This window comes from Pygoscelis adeliae, unplaced genomic scaffold (genome assembly GCF_000699105.1).
Source record: "Pygoscelis adeliae isolate BGI_AS28 unplaced genomic scaffold, ASM69910v1 Scaffold30, whole genome shotgun sequence".
NCBI classification, from domain to species: Eukaryota; Metazoa; Chordata; class Aves; order Sphenisciformes; family Spheniscidae; genus Pygoscelis; species Pygoscelis adeliae.
This window is the reverse complement of record NW_008823915.1, coordinates 402,117-420,805: the sequence shown is the minus strand read 5'-3', so window position 1 is coordinate 420,805 and position 18,689 is coordinate 402,117. Positions and strand designations below refer to the sequence as shown.

The 18,689-nt window shown below is 45.6% G+C and overlaps 1 protein-coding gene across 1 annotated transcript; it reads right to left on the bottom strand.

Annotated features, from left to right (window-relative positions):
- Positions 1–1,963: 1,963 nt before the first annotated feature.
- Positions 1,964–14,991, bottom strand: ARHGEF4 (Rho guanine nucleotide exchange factor (GEF) 4). Its single transcript, XM_009318868.1, has 11 exons — positions 14,983–14,991; positions 14,193–14,372; positions 11,307–11,501; positions 10,097–10,276; positions 9,245–9,477; positions 7,737–7,866; positions 6,783–6,914; positions 5,463–5,706; positions 4,671–4,752; positions 4,424–4,434; positions 1,964–3,341 (listed from the first exon to the last, which is right to left on the bottom strand). Exons 1-11 carry the CDS (start codon positions 14,989–14,991, stop codon positions 3,184–3,186), a joined length of 1,554 nt encoding a protein of 517 aa, XP_009317143.1. The 3' UTR covers positions 1,964–3,183.
- Positions 14,992–18,689: the final 3,698 nt, after the last annotated feature.

The window sequence follows — 18,689 nt, the reverse complement described above, 5'->3', positions numbered from 1 at the left end:
GCTTAGGGCGAGTGCAGAGCAGGCAGCACAGAGTCAGGCAGCAAGCATGGGGTTGTACCCCTGAAAGGCAGAAGGAGGTAGGTGTGTGTGTGTGTGCACAAAGGCTTAAGCTTGTTGGGGGTGAATGTTTGTTGTTGTACGAGGGCATTATGCTAATACTGGTGTAGCTGTGGGAACAGGGGGCTGCAGGTAAAGCCCCCAGCGTTGAGGAGCACCATTTGCTGTGTCTGGGTTAGCCCAGCAGAGCTGCTGCCCTCCCCCTGCCAGGGGGTCGGGGGCAGACTCTGTGTCTGCAGCCTATGGGACTTAGCAGAGGCTGTACTATGGACAGGCAGCTCTTCCTAGCATTTAGAGCGGGGGAGCAAATGTCCAAACCATGTAATGCTCATGGCATGCAGAGCACTCAGTAACCTGGCATGGGTCTGGGAGGTGTCACTGTTAATTTTGGTACTTGGCAAGAAGTGAGTAGTGGAGCCTGATCTCAGTGGCTTCTTACAGAGTATAAATTACTTTTTATGTTTTTTCCCAGTCCCCCATCCCCCCCCCCGCAGTATTGGCACACTGTCCTCAAGTGTAGAGAACAAATGTTCTGTTTCTTAGTTCAGGTTGAGAGGCCCAGCTGTCAAAAGATTTTTCATGTTGGCTGCTAAAGCTTAGGCTGCCACTATGCTCTGGACCATGAGGGGAGCTTAGCCAGGGCTCATGGAAGGCAGGGGGTGGGTTGAAGGGACAAGATGGTGAGGACAGGCACTGCTGAGCACTGTAGGGCTGATAATGCACAAATGAGGGCTGATTTTTTTTTTTTAGTTGTTTTTTCTCCTTCCCAGTTTTAGTGAACTGCACCTGCTTGTGCAGTGTTTGAAGGCCATTCCTGCAATGTCCCACTGGCTTGTTTTCCCAACTGCTGCCTGCCATTAGAGGTGCACGTTTTTTGACAAATGACAGACCAGACCTGTAAATGCTTATGCTGGTTCAGGTCACTGTGAGGCAGACAGACAGCATCTCCAGGCTCTGCTTCCAGTTTGGTAAGCCCCATTTTCCTCTGTTGTGTGGGGTGATGGGGGGGGCAGGGAAGTGCTAAACCTTCCATGGGCAGACATCTCTTGTGCTTCCGCATGAGAGGGAGCTTTTTGGGGTTTTTAGTCACCACTGTCTGTAGGACTGTATTGAATGGTGATGTCACACCTGGTTCTGCCTAGGAGACAGGCATGGAGTTGTGTTTTCCCAGGAAGAAGGGCTAGGGAGCAGGCTGCAGCTGGGGCAGGTGGGTTGTCTTTCAAGTGTGTTTCTTACTTCTTGGCCTTTGCTGTTCCTCTTTAATTCCATATTGCTCAAAGTGGGCTTGAGCATCCCCTGCAGCTTTTTTGATGTTTCCTAGACATGTTTTCCATTCAAGTAACTAGCAGGAATTTGGGAGCTGGTGACTTGCTAAGCTTGATCAGTGTTCTAAGTGACCGGCACGTCTCCGATATGGTCTCTGCTTCACCAGCCTTCCATCTGAAGGGTGGCTTTGTTGAGGGTAACCTTCTAGCATGGTTTCTACTGATTAGTGGTCAGTGGTCTAGTGATGAGTGGTCAGGTTTTTTTTAAGCTGCAAGAGCAGGATCTCTACAGTGACTTTGAAGAGAAACAAGTTCACACAGATAGACATGTTGGAGACAAACACAGACTGAGAGTCACTTTTACAAGTTTCTTTATGAAATTAAATGTTGCCCCGGTCTGGGGGGAAGATATAGTGCAAGAATGACTTTGTACATGCTACTGAATTCAGATATCCCTGGATGACCAGACTTTGGTCAGCTACAGCATCAACAAACACTGGACTTCTGAGCTCTGCAGACAGTTAGTGCTCATTCACACTAGCATCGTGTTGGAAGGAGCAGGTGTCTTCCTTCCAATGTCACAGGATGTCTCCTAAGCTAGGGAATTCAGTCAGTATGGCTTCTAACTCTCACTATGGTAAGGCAAATCTTTCCTTTTGCTAACCAAGGTTTAGATGAATTCTTTTTGGCCACAGTTTGAAACTTGGGTACTTAAAGTGGGGCTCTTAGTGCCAAATTTAGGCCTTTTTAAAGTGTCTTTCCATTTTTTTTTAAAGGTGTCAAAAACCTGTAGTAATACCCCTTGAATTGAGGGTCTGTGGGAGTTTGCATAACAACCATGGTTTTAGTCTTTCAGAGTTGAACTGTAGACTCTGACTTCTGGGAGCTAGGTTTGCAAATATTGACCTTTCTTAAAAAAAAAAAAAACCAAAAAACAGACAAAACAGGCATCAAGTTAACAACATCTGACAAGAACAATTACAGACTTACAAAATACACAGTTCTGATTTTTACCATAAATAAACACATTACAAACAATGAGCATTTTCATTGGCCAGGAAATATGGCAGACTGATGGAGAGACGAGAATCTAAGGAATTGAGTACGGTATTGATTAGGCACATTTTTCTAACTTACTTACGTAACTCAAACCCACTAGAGAGATTCTTGAACTTTACTCATGCTGCAGGTTGATTGGCACAGTTTAATGTACTACATAGTTCATCAGTGGTGTTGAACTAAAGGAAGGAGAAGGTCACAGTGCAATACTCACTGTTGTCTTGTCTGAGTGCCTGCAAAGGCTAACTGGATTAGTTAGAAGTGTGTAGGAGGATCATGTCTCTGAGAAATGTGGGGAGCGGGGGTGGGCAGAGAGCAGAAGGGTTTATCCCTCCATGGGAAACGTATAATGTCAGTGACTCTGAACTGTTGTTCTGAGCATGTCAGTGGACACAGAGCTGGCAGGTGTTATCAGCTGCCATCCCCTCTCTGACAGCTGCCAGACAGCAGTAGTGTTCACAGCAGGAAGGAGTGAGTCAAAGTACAGCTGACAGGCAAAATCTTTTCAGACGAAACATGTCAGGCTCCCTCCTGTGATCTCTTCCTGGAAGTTTGCCTCTTGGGCGCTGTGCAAGGCTGGCTCGATGGGACTGACACAAATGCACACGTGCGCAAGCACACACGCAGTGTCTCACCTCAGAGCCAGTGTGGTCAGTCGGTCTGCAAAATAAATAGGGAAGGCAGGAGCCACATGTGCCATCCTCTGTAAACAAAGGATTGGGAGAACCTGTGTTCCACCTCCCAGGACTGACAGATAAAGTGCTTTCTCAGAAGGGGTTCAGGCACAAACACGGTGCTGCCCTTATTTCCGGAAGGGCGTCAGCCTGCTGATGTTCTGCCAGAAGTTCGAGGGCTTGCGCTTGGGCTCTGCCAGCATGAAGACTTGCTGCTGAGGGAGTGTCGTGGGCAGGGTGGGATGCTTCTGACGCATCAGAAAGTCATAGTATGGCCTGGTGACAGCTGTGATGAGAAGGAGATGGGGAAGCATGTTAGTTGAGCACCGCTCCCTTCCCCAGCCCTGTCCAGTCCCTGTTAAAGCTGCAGGGGAGTGAATTGGGTTGGTCTTGGTATTACCGTTAGTTTCAGCACTGCTTTTGAGGATTAGAGTTGATGCTGTGGAAGTCCCAGAAATGTGAAGCATAACTGACACCTGTCACCACTGCAGCAGGGCTAAATAGCTGTAGCTTATCATTAGTGGCAAACTTAACTGGTGACTTTGGTTGTTTTGGGAGAAGCAGCTGATGTGCATGTGCCTCTGTTGCCTGTTACAACTTCCTGCACTGGATGTCTGAATCGTAATGGCCAGTACCTAGCCTGCAGACAGGGCTGGCTTGTGGGGTCTCCTGTAGTACTTCATCCCTAGGGCTTTGCTCTGTTAGAGAGGTCTGGCCTCCTTCCAAACTTCCCTCTGTTTGCAGCCAAATTTTACTTCTGACTTGTTTTGAAATTTAGCCAAGCTTTCTTACTGGAGATTTGGCTAGGATTTAACTGCTGGCTGGTACCGCCAAGAGGAAGTGGTTGCCTCTCTGTGGGTCCAGAGGAAAGCAAGTGACATCTCTTCCTCTGGCTATAAAGAGCGGTGGTGACATCACAAAGTCGGGTAGCAGGAATCTTCAGCTGCCAGTGCTGTGGGCACAGGAACCTTCCTTTCTGTTGCTTGAGTTCACACTCCCCTGGCTGCTGCTAAATCTTCCTTGTCTCTTAAAAGTTTTAACAAACAGCTCGTGTCAATGAGCACGGTACCTACCCATGGCATTCTGCCAAAATCACAGGTTTCAAAGCATCTTCCAGAGGCACAACTGCCCAGGCAGGAATAGTCCCTGCTGCAGTGACCTTTATGGACCCTCTTTGCATCGTAGAATCATAGAATCATTTAGGATGGAAAAGACCTTTAAGATCATCGAGTCCAGTTCCCCCATTGGGGGCATTACTGCAAAACTTCATCTTGTCTTTTCACAAAGGGAATGCCATACTGCTTGGAGAGCCTGGCTTCTAGGGCGAGGCTGTGAACTAGCTTTTGAATAGAAGCTGCCTGCTTGTACGTAACTGATTTCTGGCACAGCGCTCAGCGATGAGGTGCAAAGCAGCTCTCCTGTAGTTAGGAATAGTTGCCTGACTCCAGCTGTCTGAATCTGCCAGGAACGATTCTGCAGATTGTCACATCAGAGCTCACCGTCTGGCCTTCTCAAGAGTTTGTTAATGCCACTTCACTGAAACTATTCCCATATAGTAAATGTATAACCACCCCCCACCCCCAGTTTTAGCAGCATTTGTATGTTCAGGTGTGACTCACCCTTAGGCTTCCCAGTATGGTGCTGCTTGCTGGCATTCAGCATTGCCTGCTTTTTCTGCACCTCTGTGATTGAAAAACCTTGAAGATAAAATAGAGTTTGTCAGCAGCAGGTCGTCATTTTGTATCTCATGGGAAGACACTGGCGTAGACAGTAAGGGAAATACAGGGGTAGGAAAACCTGAGGTGAGAGGTCACAAGCTAAAATTACTCCCAAAGCTGGAAGGGGCATGTACTGCCCCCTGCTCCAGCCTGTGCTGTGCTGCACAACTCTCCCTGCCTCTCGTGCAAGGTTTACTGCCTGCCCTTCACCCCATGCTTTACTGGGTGAAGAAGCCAGTCCAGACCAGTTGTGGTTCAAATCTCATTGGATCACATGTATCTGAATTAAGCAGCATTTGGACAAAACAATGAAAACCCTCGACTGAACATGTTTTGTATAGATATTGCCAAGTTGGGTGCTCACACTATGCTGCAAAATAATGGAAGCTGTATGTAATGTATTAACTATTTTGTCAGCCCTGCCTGAACTCATTAAAGACATGTCAGCCTCTCTGAGGACATACTGCAGTGTCTGCTTACAGTGGTTTGTATTTTTTTTTTTTTTCAATTCCACAGGTTCATTCAAAATGTGCAATTCAGCAGCCCAGAGCTGGACTGCAGCATGGACTGGCTTCCCCCCTTTCACTCCTATGCATTGGCTGGTGGTTAAAAAAAGAAGGAAAAAAAACCCAAACAAACAACCCACCCCCACAAAAAACCACTGCCTCACAGCATTGCTCTTTCCATACCCGTCTCCTGGTCGAGCTGAACCTGTCTCCTTTCATTCTCAAATGCCTTCAGCCAGCGCTGTTTCTGCTCAGGCTTTTTTGCACAGAATAAGTGGACTTCCTCTGTGTCTTGGCAGTGCAACTTAAATGCATTTTTCACGCTGATATTGAAGTCCTTGTCCTTCCCATCTTCTACATCCAGTATTTCCATATCATCCATGTTGATCCGACTCTTATAATACAAGATGTCCCGGCGCAGAAGGTCCTGTAAGAGAGATCACACAGACTCATACAGACATTACTGGTCCTGTCCTGTCCCTTCCTTAAACATTTATTTTCTTTGCTATGATGGAGTAATTTAATCTTATTGGCAGTCATTACAGTCTTGTAAGAAAAAATTTGATACTGGATTTGAATCTATGGAATGGCAGAGTGCTAAGCTTCTGTTGACACCGTTAGCAGTGAGGGGAATCGCGTGGTTTCTTAGAGTGGTGGGGTCAGGATAGGCTGGCATCTACCTTTGTGGGACATCAGCTGCCCTGAAGAGCTCTGAATGAGAAGCAAGCTTGTGTTCTTACACGTGATCCCAAATCCTCATTAAGCCAGTGTCAGAAAATAGTATTTGAATCCTACTGTCCCAGTTAGAAAGCCAAAAAAATGCTAATTAGCTTTAGGTTTTTTGTGTTGACAATGAAAAGTAAATTTGAGAGCAGTGATAAAACAGTGAGGGTCTCATGCCTAAGTTACCTGGAACTACCTGTATGCCGTGGAGAATGCAAAAAAAATTTGTTCAGTTCTGAAATTCCAGTGGAAGATACCTTCCATTTGCTCTACGAAGGAAGATTTCTTTTATTACTTAGGTTATGAAAAATAGCATGGGCTGTACTTACAGACTTACATATGGTGTTAATATGGTCTTACTGACTGTCAAGGCCCACAGCTCTTTGTCAAAGCTGCAGTTACCTTCTGAATATGACATTAATCTCAAGTGGCAGTACAGTTGAAAAAAAACCCCAACATATTTAAAATAAAATGGGTGACTACTCATACTTGAGTTGTATAAAACAAACCCATACACTAACCCTAGAAGCAGTGCGATGCTTTCCTCTCCTGCTATAAGGATTAGGCCGGTAGTTAGTTCCTGTAGCTTATTGCTGTGGTCAGGTGCACGGGACACACCAGGATGTCAGAGAAAAGACTGCAACGAATGCACATAAAAATCTCTGTGCCAGAAGCACATATGATGCCAGTAAGCATTAAGGCAACAAAGGGGTAGAGGAGTTGACTCAAATTCTTTAGCCTTGTAAGAGAGAGCATTTTGTGCCTGGCTAGTGAGGTTACCTTCTTGCAGCAGACAAGCTGGTGATCAAAGAGGAAGAACATCCTCTGTTGGCTCTTGGCTTGAGGGTGGGAGATTTTGGTTAATTCCCCAGAATAGATGAGTTCTGAGCTTCTGACTAGGACATCTTCACCCTGAGAACAGCACAAAGAACAGGTTGGTCTCAGCCATCTGAAAACAGGGGAGAAGAAATAAGCCTGTAGTCTCGTAGGAGAACCTTAGCCAAGCTGAGGGGCCTGTGGGGCCTCTTTTTTTCTCTCCTCTGGGAATGAGAGGGAGCTTCTGTGCTGGAGGACAGTCCTTGTCACATCAGGGAGGTGCTGTGCCCTTAACAACAGTGTGTTAAATGAAAAGAGCTCCTGTACCAGGGAGTCTGCTCAGGGCAGCTGATCCATCCCTGACATTAAAGGAGGCACATAAGCAGAGAGCTGAGAATTTAGCCTGACATCCTTGGAGAGGGAGACAGTCTGGTTTTATTAAGTCTAAGATTTAGAAAATTAGTAGTTTTGTTTCTTTTATGTAGCAATTTTTTTAATGAGTCTGCAGGGAACTTTGGCTTCCTTTGCCGCTCTATCAGAGCTTGCCTTTCTGCAAGAATAACGTGGCTTATTAAGCATTAAGGGGCAATTCTGCCCATCTTGAGAGTTTGAAATCACTCAAGATAAAATGGGGGCAAGAGGAAAATAATAGGATTTCACCAACCTACATGTTGATTTTGTTCTGCAAGGAAAATGGTGAAGGAAAAATCCCAGGGAACACGCAAAGACCTTTTCAGTTGTACTAAAAGATCACATCTGTTTAAATAAAAAAACCACACACAAAGAGGGGCAGCAGAACTGAGGTGGGGCTAGGTAGTAATCCTCATGAAGATCTTGCTGTAGGCGGAAGCTGTTGGAGGGGAGGGGGAAGAGGGGCAACACAGAACATTCAATTCATGGGGAAAGTAAGTCTCTTACCTCCCAGTCTTCTATTGAACTCTGCCACTGAGCAATTTTGTCAATGTTCTCCAGCCTCCGCTTTCTCTCATTGATGAGCCGAGCAACATTCTTCATGGCATTTAAGGCAGCTTCGACATCTTTAAAATCCCTAGGGTAGGGCAGAGGTGTTAGGCATGACAAAATGACACATGCTTATTGTACCTACACCCCAAAGGAGTGCAGCCTACCATGATCTAGGGCTGGAGAGCAGAAAACATGAGTTCCGCTTGCAGTTATCCCAGCTGTTTTATACTGGAAGTCGGAGGTACATGTTTCTGTGGGCAGCTTTTCAGATGCATGCTGGTTTTCAGGCACAGGTTATAGTCTTGTAACAAATCCAGGCCCAATTTGTGGAAGGGAAGGGGGTAAGCAATCAAATTCAGCTGCAGAGGTGTAAATACGAGTTGCTGGAAGAATATCCAGGGCTTTCCAAGCCTCGTTTTTTTCCCCGCAACATAATACAATATATTCATAATGCCACTGTTTTCATACAGGGACTGATTCTGTCATGCATAGGTAAGGCAGTTCAGCAATAACTGGCTTCATTTCAAATAGGAGCCAATGGTTTATCTGGAAGGGTAGGACAGAAGCTGATCTACGCTCCCCCACTCACCATCTGCTGCCATCAGCTACTTCTGCCGAGTTTAGAGTAGCTGGGAAGGAGCTGTTCTGCAGAACTTGTCTCTAACGCTATTTTCAAAACATCTGCTTACCGCATTAAGGAGCTTTCTGTTAAGAGGTTAGCTTCAGAACAACATGCTTATAGATTTAATAAGCCATGTTTAAAACTGTTCTAAGTAGCAGTGCTGTAAGTAGGAAGGTAAAATTAAGCCACAATGGAGCACTCTCAACACTTTCCTTTAATACAGATTTTTTCATGTTTTAATTTCTGTAGCTAATTATTTCAGATGCTTGATTAAGTGACATAGTTGTTTCAGCCGAGGACAGTGCCTTCACCGTGAAACGGAGCAATGGATTTGGAGGCTTTTGAGCTGTGCTGAAGAAGCACCGAGTATGCATGGCTTGACTGCTGTAGGCCACGACTTCCCACTGGGGAAGCGCTGGGCAAAATTCATGACTACCACGCAGCCCTGACATGCTGTGGTCTAGTTACATGGGCATTTTGGGGTATATTCAACTAGTGCTTTTGGAGGCAAAGTTTTCAACACCACCACCGGAAACATTTAACTCCAAAGTATGTATGTGCTGGTATCACAGATATGTGGGCCAAATAAAATAGAAAAGTACCATTAATAAGGTGGACCTTGCACCTCCAGGTCTGTAACAAACAGGAAAGCCTAGTGATACTGTAACGGAAAATGATGTATTTGATAGAAAAATACTTTTTTTTCCTGGTTTCTACAAGGTAACCCAGAAGAATCATAGTATCAGCTGCTCTTGGCAAGCTGCCCTCAATACATGATTCTGTATTAGTCCATTTCCATGAGACCAGTCTCACTCCTTCCCTCCCCACCATGCTGACCTACCTGTGTTGGGGGTTGGTGTATTTGAGCAGTTCAGCCAGTTGCAGTGGATATTTGCAGATTTTCTGCACGGGCGTCAGTAGAAACCCATCCAGAGAGATGTCGATCATCTTCTGCAGCAGGCGGCAGGCTTCGAAGAAGTAGACGTACTTGTTAACTTTGGTGAGGCGGGACAGCTCCATGCAGGCATTGGGGTGGTTGTTGCAGTATTCAGAGTATATCTGAAACTCTGTTTGCTGCAAGGGAAATGAAGGGATTTACTGTCCACATTCTTCAGGGTGATGGCCTGGCTCAAACTTCTGTGTGTGAGTTCCCTGTGTAGGTCCTACTCCTTTATCACATGGGGCTGGTTTGGCAATTTGTATCCTCCCCAGACTTTGAAGCCCAGAGACCTAAAGTTGGGGATGGGCAGGGTATATTACAAGTTACAGCATGTGCAGCTTATCTGAGAGACCGAGACATTTCCGTGTATTCTGGCCTGTGCTCAGCTGAATGTTTTTAATGACGGGATCAGCAGTTGCTGATCCTGCACTGACCTGAAAATACCATAGCTGTAAACTCAGGTCCAGCTCGAGATTTTGGAATCTTCCTACATTTTTGTGTAAAGTAGCATGGTCTGGCAGGGAGTATAGTGCTCAGAAGCTGAGGCACTTGAAAATCTTTCCACAGCCATAAGAGCTAGGGGATGTTTGGCTGGGAGGTGGCTAGGGGTTTGAACAGGAGGAGGGTGGTGGTGTTTAATTTGGTTGGGTGGGTTTTTTTAAACAGAGCTTCAGTTCTGTCAGATCAATTTCTAAATCCTCTGGCTTAATCCATGCTCAGCTACCCTTTTCCCATGAAGTCAAATTTACTTACATATTCCAAGAAGCATGAGCCGACCTCACTCAAATGTGGGTGGTCTTTGTTGAATTTCTTCTCTAGTGCTTTAACAAATTTCTTCTGGCACCTGTAGATGTCCTCAATATTCCCAAAGATTGTCTTCAGCTGTTCTTCTGTAAACATGTCAGCTCTTTTGCGGCACTGCTTAATGTAACCCTAGGAGGAAACCAAATTGGAAAGCTTCCTGGGCATTTGCTCTGTGACCTTTGGTTATCAACAGAAAACCCCATGGACTGTAGTCAGTTGTACACCTGGTTCCTGTACCCCCTTCCTGCATAGGTGCATCCATGTTTTAGCTATTATTTCCTCTAATACCACCCAGAACATGGTAGAAATAGAAACCAAGCCACAGTTACATCACTGCCTTAAACAATACTGTAATCCACACTTGAAGGAGTCCCAGAGCTGCTTTCTCTCCTGTTAAAAACACCTTTATCTGTCTGCAGGCTACAGGGTGTTCTGACCCCAGCACTGATCCACTGATAGATTTAGGCCAGTTAAATCCAGTTGCAGATCTGGTTTGGATGCTCGTGTTAGGAAATGCCTGGTTGACTCAAGGGAGAAGGGGGGCACAAAGGACATGGGGGGACACTGCAAGAGGAAAGGCTTGTTTGGTAAGTGTGTGCTGCTTTGCCCCAGCTGGCTCTCCTGGAAGGCACTACATTTTTGTGTCATTTCAGTGAAGAACTATGTTCCTGCAAAACTCTTTTTCAATTACCTTCATTTACCCCAGTGTATATGACAGCGTCTCTCTTCTGGAAGAGGTGTCGCAGTACTCAGCATCTTTGCAAGTGAAAGACCTAATTGGCTGAACATCCCCCAGTTGTTTTAATCTGAGCATGACTTGCCTGAAGGCTGGTGATTTTATTACCTCAGAACATACATTAAAGAGGACAGCAGTGCTAGACATTTACTTTTCTCTGGCTTGGGAAACAATTAATTCCATTTAATCAGAGCCCAAGTGGGTGCTCCAAAATCAGAGGCATTTGGGATATTGCTGTAATGGATTGTCTCCTGTTTTCTGAACATGCAACGCCATTTAGCAGAGCAGGCTCTGATGGAAATACAGTCTCATTTTCAGAAAAGTAAAGTTACCCGCTTAGGGTAACTCTCTGGGCAAGAATGGGACATACTCTATTATCCTTCAGACAAGTTCTGACATTCACTTCCCCCTTTATTCCATTACCTCACAAATGTCCTTCAGATGCTTGATGTAGTCTCTCTCTGTGCTTATGATCTCATTGATGACGTTGGTCCTCATTTGATCTTTGGTGGTCTGCCCCATCCCAAAGCGGCGGGTGCCACTGCTGGAGTCGTCCTCTTTGCCACCCTCTACCTTCAGGGGATAATCTTCCATGGGTTCATCCTGGTTTACTCGCAGCTGTGCCAGACACACAAGATGTTCACCGTTTGTATTGCTAAACGCAACTCTTCCAAGGAAAAGACGTTCGGGACAGTTGACTGAATGGCAGACAAAGATTGAGCTAGGATAAGGAGCGAAGAGGGCTGCTACATGTATATTACTTGCAAACATATTTTCCCCTTAGGGAAGCCAAGGCTAGATAGTTTTGGGAGGGTACTTTCAAGCCACATGACAGCTGCTCCTACTGTGTAACGTGGGCGGTTTTAAGCAGGCATCTCCTGTGGACAGAAGTCACAGGAATGATACGGAGTCCTCCAGGAAGAATACATACAAAGTCAGGACAGGAAATGGTTTATCAAGTGAAATCTGCTTAGGTACTTGTGAGGGGGTGCTTAGGGAGGGAGGGGGGAAAACCAGTAAATAGTTGCTTTTTTGTATGGCTTTATTGTTGTTCTCATACTGTAAATAACAGATGGCCTTCTCAGTGTCTGCTTCCCCAAGATTATTTAAAGATAATTTATTGTTAATATAAAGCCGATACAGATGCCAGTGGGCATATAATATGGTAAGGAATGGCATTACATTACAGGGCTGTGTGTGAAACTCATGGTTCCTTCATAGCGCCCATCAGATGGCAGCACACCATGAGCAGAGAAAAACAGCGTTTTGTAGGCACACCGTCCTACAGAGGCTATATTGTCAACAATAGCAAAGTACTTTAGTCTATAGCAGGCAATTATCGGTGCGTTTCACCCATGAGCTTTCTTTTACATAGTAGTATTGTAGCTCTTAGAGTGCCCATGGGAATATTTTGTACGCAACTCAGCACAGAGAAGAAGTGAAAAACACTGAAGTAGGAACATCCGTAACTATAGGCACTTTTAGTACAATGACACAGAACTGCTTTAAACTTTTAATGTAGTTTGTTCTAGGCAGGATTACTTACCACTTGATACACGTGTATCTACATATAAAAATAGTGCATACCCTTCCCTTGTCAGCATAGGCATAATAGCTGGTAAAGCCCTCAAGATGTGCAATCCTGGTTTTCCTTCACTGTGAGCAGAGTAACATTGGCTAGTCTTAAACTCAGACCTTGGCCTGAAACTTGTGTGGAGTAACTGAGAGACCTGGAGATTATCCAAGTCCCCAAACATACCAGCCTTCCCAGCAGTAAGCTTGAGACCCAGTGATAATTAGCAGGAAATCTTCACTCAGGTGCTTGAGCAAGTGCTGTAATTAGTCTGCTAAAAGAATTTGTTACTCTGCATCCCTAATGCTAGCACTAGTCTGCTTTCCCCTGAAGCACTATCACAGGTTTTTGCCAGCCAGGACAACAATTCAACTTAGCAGTAACATGAAAGAAAAAAAGGCCTATGTTTTGACTGAAAAAAGCAGTTCCGTCCTCACCAGTGCTGAGAGTTTGGTCCTAGTAATCGTACTTGCAAAAACATCCACTATTCATAATAGTTACCCAGCTAAGACTCTTGCAATCTATAACAAAGCATTTCAAAACTTTTGTAGCACTATCTGCCCCATTTCTCCAAGAACTTTTGCTACAGGCACCAGATCACCTCGTATCACCTCCTTCCATGCTTCACCTGGTTTTGGGTCACTTGTGATCTGAAGTGACCTGGATAAAGAGCTAAAGGGCTGAGAATCTCTGCCCTTAGGTACACCTAATTGCCTTTGCAGTACTGACGAGCCTGCCCTGAAGTGGTGAAAGCAGAGTCAGGCATCCACACCAACAGTGACAGCCCAAAGAAAGGAAAAAAACTCATTCTCCTCACAGCAGGAAAGGAGTGCACAGGAGTTACCCAGGCTCTTGTTTTACCCCCTACTTGCACAGAGAATTCAGATGTGTTTCAGAATGCTCTGTTGGAAATTAATCCAACCTCTGTAGTATACAGCTGGGACTGTCTGGGCTGTTCTGTATAGCTATTTCTATATGGTCTTTGTAGCTGGCACTGGGGGAGAGCCTTGGCCCACAAGTCTTGGCCCAAAAGTGTCAAGTGTTTCATATCTCCCCCCTCATCAGTTGTCCCACATGACCTCCAAGACTTTTTTTGTGGTTTTCTCCTCCATTTTTAAATGCCTGGAATACAGTGCTGTGGGGTAGCCCAGCAGCCTGATGTTTTTAAAACTCCAGGGCTAAAAGAAGGTGTGTGCATGAGTCAGGTGGTTGCATACTTTGGGATGTAGCAGTGCACTGGACCCAGCACCAGATGGAGGAAGCTAAATTTGGTGCCATGCTTATCTGTACTGTCCGAAGCGGACACAAGAGTGAAGACCTCTGCCAGCTGCATCTGTGATTCCTCTAGGAGAGTATTTGTTGCTTGCTCTTGAAGGGGATGCTGTGTGCTTGGGCACAAACTAGCCAATATACATATGGGTAAGCAGGAGCCCAGGCTGCAAACCACCATGCAGGGCAGCTCCCCAGCTGGAGCACCTCAGCTGAGCTCCGGAGTCTGGAACTGAACCACCCTTGCCCTGATTTACTCACGTAAAGAGGGACTTCTCCACACTGGTGGCAGCTCAGCCAGGAGGGCCCTATATGCCGGGGCCATGTGTAGAGGAATAGTAAGAAGACGTGTTGAACCAACTATCTCTAGCAGTGAAAGTGCTCAGGAGTCACTACAGAATACTAAACCTGGAGAAAAAGAACACTTGGTGCTAATGGAGAGGCATAAAGAGACATCAAGCTCTTACCCGTACAAAGCTGGCTGGAAACCAGCCTTCGCTGTCCAGAATCCTCCCCCACCACCACTCCTTGTTGGTAGCATCCATTACTTCAATGACATCGCCGGCCTTGAATCCCAGCTCTTGGTCATCCATCGTGACATGGTCCCAGAGGGCTTCTGCATACACCACGCTGCCATCACTGATGAGCTGTGCACAAAGCAAGTCAAACTGTCAGCTTCACCTAAGAAAGCAGCACAATCTGCCAACGTGGCTGCAGCTTTGGCACCATTGCTGCTGAGCCAAACAAGCGTTGATAACTGTTTACTCCCCATGAGCAATGTGAGAAGGAGTTGGTGCTAGTCTGGCAGTTGCTTTGACTGACCTTGCTCTCAATAGCATTTATTCAGAATCGCTTGAACACAGTTTGTTTACTACCATAAAGAACATAAATTTGATGCTCTGGAATTTCTTAACTGGTGACTTTGCCTCAGCTGGCAAACAGGACTCGGTGGTACGTTGTTGGTGGAGGATGCTCGTGTGCTGCCAGTGCAGCCCTGCCTTGAAATAAAACCTTGAGCATCAATGTTTAGAGACATACTTCAGAGCAGAAAGTATTCTGAGGCCTCAGAGCTTGTCTAGGATGGATAGAGCCTTAAGTCTTTAAGGTGGTTAAACTTAGCACTTAAGCTGCTTAAGTCTTCTGAAGAATTCAAGTAATTATGCTGAGGGACAATGGTTATTTACTACATGTCCCATAGAGGGCCTACTCTAGGGAAAAAAGGACCCCCAGCAATTAAAAAAACAAAACCAAAAAAACATCCCACATGGCTAGAGGCTGTGAGGGGGCTCTTGAACAGTGATGATGTGTCTATACCTGCCTGATGCCATTCTCAACCATTCACGCTTTAGCTATGGTGTAGCTAGGTAACACTTGGGACCTGTTGCAGAGGTGTATTTGTAACCTGGTCCTGCTGGCCACTACAACAGTAGTGCCTGCCCAATGCCCACAGGTTTATTATGTCACAGTCTCCTTTGAATTTCAACAACTACAGACTTACACACACAGGCTTCTCAGGGCCTGAGCATGACTGGGACTGTCTGAACACCAAGGATTTCCCCAAGAAGGCAGAGCATATACTGGAGTCCTGCTAAAAAGGACTTATTCAGCCATTCTGGAGTGGCAGTGAAGCCCTATTTTTCTGCAGAAAAATGGTGCAACAATAAATTCCGGAAAGACAACGGACAGACCAGTCTGTGAGGCACAGGGGAGAAAGAGAACCTGTACAAAACCCACAGTCCATGGTATATCTCACAACATTGCAGCAGTATCACCAGAGCCACACGATGCACGTGTCGTCCGTGCTGGGCACCTTAGGTTGCTCAGTCACAGAGTTAGTTATCTACTGCTCTGGGTTACTATTTCTGCCCCTCCCCCAAGAAGAAAGATGAATGTTGTAAAAGAATGTCAGGATAATCGCGCATGCAGTGAATCAGGAGAGAGTTAACGAGGCATTTGAAAGAAAATTCAAATACAGTCTGCCTTTGGATAGCAAATGCCCCTTCACTGAACCAGAAACAGCTTAACGCAGTATTTCCATTGTGACAAAAATAACAGGATGATGGGGAAGGAGAGGATGAGAGGTTCCCACTTATCTACATAGCCGGTATGTCGGCAATCCCCACACTGCCTTTGTTCAGCTGCCCTCCGCTGCACCACCACAGGGATCGGTGCATCTTTACTGCAGGTTTCTGCTTTCACAGAGGCAAGCAGTCGCTCTAGTGAGGCCCAGCAGGCAGGGGACATAAGGGACATGCTGCTGTCATGCAGCCGGCCAGTGGCACAATGAAAATAATCCAAGAGTCTTAAATGGTGTCTCACTAGTCTAAGCTCCTATAGCAAGGACAGGCTTTGATCACAAGGCGAGTACGGAAGTAGTATCATTAGTCTCAGAAAACCAAACATCAGGAGGTAGTGATGTATGCACCATACAGCAGAGGCAGCTACGCCCAGTCAAGTGGCAGGTATTTGTCCAAATGAGCTGTGGAGGGAAAGGATATTTGGGCTTAACAGTTAATGCATACAGCTGTTAGAGCTATGCGTGATGCTTTTTATGCATAGTTCATTTAACAGGCATATTGCATATAGTTTGACAAGCTTGAAGCGTACTCAGCATTATGAATAAACCCTTTGTTCATATTTTTGAAACACTTGTAGGTCTTGTCAGGCTTCTAGAAACTTAGAGGTTTTATCTTTCTAACATAAAGTAGTGATGACTGGAGTAGGGAAGAGAGCAGATGTAAAAGTGTGTATTTTTCCAAAAATCAGCTAGCAGACTTCAGTTACAGAACAGCTGGGCTGTGGATGATGGTGGATGTTAGCTACTCTCAGAAAAGAGCTCTGCTGCTGCTTTGAGCAATCCACCTGTGCGCAACCCATCCATTTGCTTTAGCAGTCCAACTGCAGTGACTAGTGACTGTGTGGACCACGAGCTGAGCCCAGCAGCTCCCTTCTGCAGGAAGAGAAGAGCATTTAACAGGGTGATGGGGTGGCTGGAGCTGAGCATCTGGCCACCTCTATGCAGAGGAGCTGGTTAATGCTGATCTCACACAGGCTGTTGGGGAGTCACCTGCACTTAGGTAAACCCGACCACCAGGTCGTGCCGGAGCTGCTGCCATACCACGCTGAGTTATGTATCCCTGTGGGTAAGGGCTGGCTGTTGCTCAGGAAACTGGCATATGCTAATAAATATTTGGGAAGAGTGGCATTCAGCAGGCTTTTCAACATGCAAATTGTGACCAGCACTTAAAGAACGTGGCTATTTCTGAGATAAAATACCTTTGCTGTGTGCTTAAATATGCCACTCTGAATCAGTGCTCTGAGTATGATGTGGCAGCAGTGCACATGCCGTGACCGTGACCAGAGGGAGACTATAAATGGACTTCCTCTGTAGCATTTTGATCACACAAGCAGAGCACTGATGATGTGAAGGCGTTAATACCTTACAGTACCAAGCTGTCAGTTCTCGGTGTCTTGATGAGAAGACGAGACCAAGCCTGACCTAGCATTAACAGCGTGTTAGGGTTGATACACCCAGCTCACAAGGGGACAGAGCCACATGGTTCTTGGAGTCACCGAAAGCCTTGTGATGGACTAGTGAATCCTCAGCTGGTATTTTAATCCATCCACTGATATTAATATCTTAAATTTTCTCTATTCAACAGCAACCATACTGTGAATATGATTTGTCAAATACAGAAAGTCACAACTGAGCCATCACCAGCCTGGCCGAATAGGCACAGGCAAGCAGACAAGCCACTACCACAGACAGTTCTCAATCAAAGGTGTGACTAAGAAGACGCCCAAAATACAGGCCAGGATTTGATTAACTGACACCAAACACCATGTTTGTAGGGAGGGATGATCAATGTGGAATAAAGCAAGAAATAAAGAGGAAAAAAATACTTTATATATGCTTTGGATTGTCTCAGTTTAGTACAGCAGCACTTGAAACACCTCCATGACTGCAGGCTGACAGATTCTGCACGATCTTCCTGCACTGCTTCAGTCTGTGCTTGTATTCTGGGGGGGCAGGCAGGGAAGCAGGCACAAACACTGAAAAGTGTTTAATGATCACCATGCTCAGTGCTCATTTTTCTGTTAGCCCTCAATCTGTACCAGTCTGTACCTTATACTATTTTTTTCAGTTGTATCCAGTCCGATTCCTAGGCTGAGACAGAAATAGCAAATATACCCAGTGTAACAGTCCCTTTCCCAGAGCAAATACTAAAGGGTAGCTCCTGAGCCAGGGCTGACATTTCCACGGCACAGAAGCACCTACGGTACTGCATGTCACTGCAGCAAGCAGAGCTACTCCAGCTGGGACAGGGCATGCTGCAGTGTCCTCTCCGAGGAGCATACTGTTGCTGGGGAAAAAATGGTTAGGACTCCTACTCCCTGTCCCAGGAATGATAAAACACACCAGCAGATAAAAAGGTTTTCTGCAAAATGTGTTGGAGCATGGCGCAATAAACCAGCTATATTGTGAGAGCTGCTTACCTTCCAGAGAAGCATGTATTAAAGGGAATGCTCACCGTTTCCAAGCATGGCAGCTCCTAGGCTCAAAAGGCTCATCTTACCACAGGTTTTGATCTTTGCAATTAAAGCAAGGTTTGAAAAACAACTATTAAATTCCATATGAAAAAACATTTATGTGCTGGCTTTGTAATATCAAGGACAACTCAGTACATGTTCTGAAGTGGCCCCAAACCAGGCTCTAGAAGAGAAACATTAGAAGACAGAGAATGCAAACCCAGCCACCCTACTGCTGCTCTAGCTACTGCAGCTGGCAGCAGTGAAAACAAACAAAAATTGGCTATTTTTGTTGTTTATAGCAACATTTAAGTTTGTAGACAGCAGTGTTTGCAACCCAAAGGCAGTACTAACACTGATGCTTTGAAACTGAAAATCGACTGCAGCTCTAATATTGCATTGGCATTTCTGTGCAGCTGCAGCTGCTTTCCCTA

Coding starts and splice junctions, on each gene's coding strand:
- ARHGEF4 (XM_009318868.1), bottom strand. Junction 10,277..11,306: donor ATCTGAAGGACATTTGTGAG/GTAATGGAATAA, acceptor GTTTCCTCCTAG/GGTTACATTAAGCAGTGCCG. Junction 7,867..9,244: donor TACACCAACCCCCAACACAG/GTAGGTCAGCAT, acceptor GCCCTACCCTAG/GGATTTTAAAGATGTCGAAG.